Source organism: Neolamprologus brichardi, chromosome 3 (assembly GCF_056152115.1).
Source record: "Neolamprologus brichardi isolate AB-2024 chromosome 3, ASM5615211v1, whole genome shotgun sequence".
NCBI lineage: Eukaryota > Metazoa > Chordata > Actinopteri > Cichliformes > Cichlidae > Neolamprologus > Neolamprologus brichardi.
In genome coordinates this window covers 18,042,000-18,048,393 of record NC_142106.1, presented here as the reverse complement: position 1 = coordinate 18,048,393, position 6,394 = coordinate 18,042,000, and the positions used below count along the sequence as shown (strand labels likewise).

Below are 6,394 nucleotides of genomic sequence, written 5' to 3'. Positions count from 1 at the left end.
GAGTTATTATTTCAGGGCACTTCAAACATCAAATTGCTTTGAGCATAAGCGCTAGCTTATGAAAGGCAATGGTGTTTGTTTATTAATCACACGGAGATTTTGCATAAAATGAGATGAAATAGATACCAGAGGCAAAACTGAGTATCATAGTCAGGAGTTAAAGTTTTTTACTTTTTGTCTATATTGCGGTACTTCAGCATCGAGCCAGGTAATTTCATTTCTGTCAGCTCAACAAACATCAGCAAACAAAACATATTTGTGTGCACCAAAAAAGTAGTTTCTGTTCATCTGGATGTTTTCAGTGGGAGAAACGTTTCATGACTCAACCAAGTGACTTCTTCAGTCTCAGCTGACTGCAGGTTTCCAGCTTCATAAAGTTACTACATGAGCATGAAACCACAAACAGAACTATTTCTTACCGAAGACGATTAGAAATCCTAACATCCATGTCCGCAGGAAAATTAGTCTCCACGTTACAGGCTGCTTCACTTCCATTACATTCACGTTTCCTCACTTCTAATATGAAGGAATCCAGTCAGTGAGATGATGTGAGGAAAAAACAAAAGGTCTCCCAACGAGTGTGGCATCTCTTCCTGGAGTCTCCGCTTTTTTCTTTCTTTTTAGTTTTACTGTCGTTATTTTCCTCTCAGATCTCAATTCTCTCACTAGTTAACTAACATAAACTAATGTAAGTCTATCAACCGTAACCAACTACATGACGTCAAGTACTGACAGAAGATGGCGCTAAACATGTTTTTAAAACTTTAAGCATTTTATTCTTAAATCCAGCTTCACAGTTACATCTGTAATGGCCTGGTAATGGTAATGGCCTGTATTTATATAGCGCTTTACTAGTCCTTAAGGACCCCAAAGGGCTTTACATATCCAATCATCCACCCATTCACACACACATTCACACACATCTATGTCAGTGTTTGAGGGCTCATTGTATAAATTAGCCTTTATGTGCGCAGCTTTCATGTCCTCTTAAAGGTCCAGCTACTGTAAGTCTGACCCTCTACAATGGAGCCAACAGAAAATGGAGGTTTTTTTAAATGTTATTTTTTTGTCTGCTCAATCTCTACTTAAGTGATTCAAACTAACTACATTTATTAGAATTAAAATTTACACTGAACTAATGTTTGTATTCCTATATATTGATATTATTTTATTATTAGTTAGCTTTGAAAAAAATTGCTAGTAGAAACGTCTTTCAAAGAGCTACTTTTACTTTCTTACTTTGTGTAAATTTCAAGTCTGTACTTTTTCACTTTTACTGAAAGTAAATTGAATCAGTAGTTCAACTTTTACTGAGTATTTTTAACACTAGTATCTGTACATTAACTTAAGTAAAGAATATCTCTACCTTTACCATCTCTGTGTCGTCATTAGGATGAAGATTTGTGTCAGTCTGTGGGATTGTACTCTATAATGTAACATATTACTTTAAGTGTAATGTGAATTACAGCACGAGCAACACTGGTTAAAGCCACAATCAATAAATCTGCATATATGACATAAAACACAATGATGAGGTAAACAACTTATTTTTCATGCTGGGTTGTATTTTTAAATCAATATGTTTCTTTTATTTATGAGCACACCTCGTGTTTGTTGGTGATGTGTGTTGTCATCACACACAGTCCAGTTCCCATCCAGAAAAGGTTTGATTATATTAAAAAAAGTAACATTTTGACTAAAACAGAGACTGTGGTGACATTACTGAAGTCATAATCTAATAATGATAATGTGAAACACATTATTTCTGCTTTATTCCTTTAACATCAAAAGAGAATTCTTTCAACTCACACTAGTAAATGCCCATAATGTCTGTGTAGTAACCGTGTGCAGTTTTTTTCTTTTCCTGTTGAGCATTATTTCAGCTGGTTTTATTGTGAAATCCTGATTAGTATTTAATTGCATTTCTGAAAAACAATGAACATTTTGATATTTAACTTATTCATGTTTATCTACTCACGCATGAAGTCTGCTTCTTAGTTTTGGTAGAAGAGCTACTCACATTTTGTTTCTCTCTCTTTGTTGGCATCAGAGGATCCTCAGCATCTCCCCCACCAGGTTGACCTCTTGTCCTTCTGTTGGTGTCTTTTTGAAATTAAAATTAAATAAAAAGGAAATGCCCAAACTTGGATTAAAATATTAAACCTCTCATCAGAGTCTCAATAAAAACTTTGATTCCTAGTAGAGGTAAAGAATAATTAATCAGTGACTTACTCATCATGTGTTTCCTCTTTCTAAGTAAAAGAACAACAGCTGATAAAATTAACAGGATGATGCAAAGAGCCAAACTAACAGCCAAACCAATGGTGACAGAGGATGAACTGGACGGGATCTCAAAGAAATCCTCTGAAATGATAAAAAAAATCAATAAAACTGGAGTTCAGATGTTCAAAAAGTCTTTCTATCATAAAGGTAAAAATATAATTTGAACCTGGAACATGTATGTGTGTCTCTCTGCTCTGGTTGGTGTTCCTCTGTTGGACTCTGCAGGTGATGTTGTTGCTGTGTCTCTTCTCCACAGTCACTCTGCTGCTGACAGTATAGAGGTCATCAGGACCTCTGAGGGTCTCTGTAGGTCCAGCAGAGAGGAGGTTTCCCTCACCGTCCAACCACAGCAGCTCAGGCTCTGGGTACCAGCCTGCAGACTCACACTGTAACACCACTCCTCCTCTGTTTTTGTCAATCCCTGATAAACTGACGACAGGTGAGGTGGCAGTATCTGATGCTGAGCAAAAGAAAACATGATATTTCAAAGTCAATGGGCGTTAATGAAATTACAAGATGCAATAATATAATGTGTACCTCAAAGCAAATTGAGTTCTGAATTCATAAGTCTGGTCACTTGTAAAGAAATGAATTGTCTCATAATTTTATGCCTTGTCTTAATTTTAATAGAGGGAGACAGACCAATCAACCAAAACCACAGAAAAAAATGTCTACAGATTTATTTTGTTCTATTCTAACTTCTCCATCACCATGGGCAAGGACAAAGAGCTTTCAAATGATACCAGGGACACGACTGCACAACACAAGACCATCAACAAGAAGCTACTTACCAACAACTAGCTCGACAAAAGCTTTTTTTTCCATATCTGGAATATAGCATCTGTATGTCCCTGTATCGGTAAATTTCACTTTGGAGATTTTCAGTGAAATATTTCCATACTTGAGTTCATCAACAAACACTGACGTCCTTCCTTTGAAAGAAGGATTTTTTAGTTTTTCGATTTCCTGATTGGCACGTGAAACGTAGACAAATCTAGGGTCAAGTGAAAATCTTGTCCACTCCAGTGTCTTTGTAGAAATATCGGATGCAGGTTCCAGATGACATGGCAAAATGACATCATCACCAGCTCTTGCCACCAGGACCTGAGATGGACCAATCAACAGAGGCTGACCTGAAAATAAGTAATCATAATTTTTAAATAAGAAATCGCTAGAAGGAGGGATTTTTTTTAGCATTATCTCACAATATCTTTTTAAATTATTGAACCTAAAGGTGTGATGTGGAAACCGTAGAGACTAGATCCATGTAAACTCTGCTGGGGTAGAGCCTATAAGCTCTCCTATCTATTATTAATGTGTCTATGAATTGCTTGTTTTATGTTCACCCCAAGTTGTAATTTCCCTTTAAGAGACAATTTACCTCAAACTGTATTTATGTCTAGACTAAATCAGTGCTGGCAGAGGCCTACAGCATCACATGGCCAATCACAATCACTGTGAATTTGTAAAGAGCTAAAACTTGTTTCAGCAAGATGTATCTGTGCAGTCAGCCATGTCTCAAACAAGCATCTTCCCTGATTCTAAAACTATTAAGATTATTGTTAGTGTCAGAGTATAGTGTATGTTGATATATAATATTATATATCTATCCTATTTAAATACCTCTGCTGACAGAAACTGAAATGTGTTGGTTCATAAAAATAAAACAGTTCTGTATCCTGCCAGTGTTGCTTTGACTTCTTAAAACATGGATCTTAATGAAGGCACATTAAGAGCACAAATATAAATAATTAAAATGTGTGCTTGAAATATGACAAAAAACAACATTTATTTATGTATGAATTACCATTACAGACATCCTTTAGGAGAATGATGAAGATCAGAACACTGAAAGCTTTGAGCAGTGGTTGAGGAAACAGTCCGTTCTGCTGATGAGCCATCCTGCAGCACTGAAAACAGACAGATAACATTAATACAATGGAAACCACTGCTGACTGGACAATTCTGATTTGTGTTTCAGTAACATAAGCTGCACAATTAAGACCAAATAAATTCCTGGGAGGAATTCTTGTCTGTCACAAAAATTAGGCTTTTTTTTTCGTTGCAGTACTTCACTGAGTGTGGATCATCCTATCTATACTGTCTTATGGAATTACAGTAGGTTCACCTACTGTAATGGCACAGATACATCTAGTTTATAGATTCACCTTTTCCACCCACATAAAAGCTTTAGAACAACTTAAACTTGGACTATATTCTTCAAACCCAGTTTGACTCCAAAGTTTTAACAGTTTTTTAGACAGAAGCTACACGTCACATTAATAACAACATTAAATTTAAAAGACAACATACCTGTTGACTGTGCTCTCTCTGCAACTTACTGAATGACTGTTAAAGAAAAACAAGTACAAATGATCAGTGATAGTTTCACTTACAGCGTGAACTTTGAGCCTGTTACTAAGTAACACTTAAGTTTCATAAACACTGCGGCAACAATAAAAAAAACACTGTTGGTGAGGACTGTTCCTTTGTTTCTGTTTATCTTATCAAGTTCATAAAGAATGTGTAGTTGTTTGGTGTATTTTATGCTGCACGGGGCAGATTTGTTGATATATCTCCTACAATCTTATAAAAATGTAAGTGAAAGTAAGAGTTAAACAGTGAAAAACAAAAGAAAGAAAGCTCTTCCTGTTTTACCAATTTGATTTACCGTAATACAGATTGCTCACAGAAAATCCTCTTTGTTCTGCCTGTGGGTTAGTCCATGGCCCCTCAGCACTTTCATTACAGTAGGTGTGCAAACACAGACACACCTATTTGGGTCCTGCTTGATATAATTGCAAGTTTGGCCTCCTCACAAAGCTCCACAGTTCTCAGAGGTATATGGAGCAATGTTCTACTCCATGTTCCATACAAGTTTGTGGCAGTAATGTACTGTGGAGGTGTGACCCCAGGCTTAGCTGCAGGGGAGGAGTGGGTCAACTGTCGGCCTCGGGGCAGTCCACACCCAGAGCATTTGCATACTGTGTGTGTACGCTGTGGACAAATATACCCTACATTCATGCCAGTATATGCGGGCTACAGTGAGCTGCCCACAGTGTCCATGTCTCCATGGAGGCATGTTTGCTGGGTATAAGCTTGAAATAGCCTTTTCTTTTACTTTTGTTAATCTATTTATTTATTTCAACTAACACTCAAAAAACTATTGAACAGAAAACAATCATGGAAAGGATTGCCAAATGATTAAAACACTTTATTTTAGCATTATGCAATTCTGTTATTCCAATTTAATGTATTTAAGTTGGACCAACTTGGACCACTTAATTAACTGATGAATTAACTTATTTACTACAAAGTTCATCCAACACAGAGGTTCCCAAAGTGTGTGTGGGGGGGGGGGGGGGGGGGGGGGGGGGGGTGAAAAGGAAAAAATAAATAAATAAAAGAATGCTTGGACACTGCTTGCATAATGGACAGGTTTTTGACGGGGCTCCCACACAAACGCAAAGCAGGAGATGAAGCATCACCAAATATGTTTCCAAACCAACCTTTCAAGCCAAAGACTAGAAAATATGGTGAAGTATCTATTCCCTTTGGCTTCACCTGCACAAGTGCAAGGTAGGTCTCTGCAACAGAATTACTTTCCCCTGCGTCGGGAGCACGCGCTGGACTCTCCAAGTCACGGACAAACAGTATCCCACATTCTTGATTTTTAGTTCAAACACTTGTTGTAATGACTAACTACTCCTGACAGATGTGAGCTCTTTATACAGTAAAGTTACAGCGGGATACAAATAATATCAGGCTGATCCTGCCACGATTTGTTCCCCCTGTCTAAATCAGGGACAAACAGGATCCCACAGTTGTTTATGTTTTTAACCTCTTAAGTCCCAACGCCCCCTGATACGGGGGCAAAAGGCAGGAGATTGGGTAGGCTTGGGGCTTAAGAGGTTACCCATTTTGCACAGAGAGGCATTTTTTTTTTAAATGTATTGATAGCAATGTTGAAGATTATTACACAGGGAAAAAACAACTACATGTAAAATAATTACACGATGACGGCCTCTGCCTTTCTAAATGGAGGGACAGTAACTGCATGTGTATATGTAAGCGAGTAAAAACTGCAGATAGTAAGATTAACAGTATTTTG

General features: G+C 37.3%; 1 protein-coding gene across 1 annotated transcript; it reads right to left on the bottom strand.

The window, feature by feature from the left end:
* Nucleotides 1–2,046: 2,046 nt before the first annotated feature.
* On the bottom strand, nt 2,047–4,185 carry LOC148103706 (butyrophilin subfamily 3 member A2-like). Its single transcript, XM_087839515.1, has 5 exons — nt 4,091–4,185; nt 3,075–3,416; nt 2,450–2,743; nt 2,233–2,364; nt 2,047–2,093 (listed from the first exon to the last, which is right to left on the bottom strand). Exons 1-5 carry the CDS (start codon nt 4,182–4,184, stop codon nt 2,047–2,049), a joined length of 909 nt encoding a protein of 302 aa, XP_087695641.1. The 5' UTR covers nt 4,185.
* Between the last annotated feature and the right edge of the window lie 2,209 nt (nt 4,186–6,394).

Coding starts and splice junctions, on each gene's coding strand:
- LOC148103706 (XM_087839515.1), bottom strand. CDS start 4,184: ATGGCTCATCAGCAGAACGGACTGTTTCCTCAACCACTGCTCAAAGCT. Junction 2,744..3,074: donor TTTTGTCGAGCTAGTTGTTG/GTAAGTAGCTTC, acceptor TCTTTTGCTCAG/CATCAGATACTGCCACCTCA. Junction 2,365..2,449: donor GACACACATACATGTTCCAG/GTTCAAATTATA, acceptor TTATCATTTCAG/AGGATTTCTTTGAGATCCCG.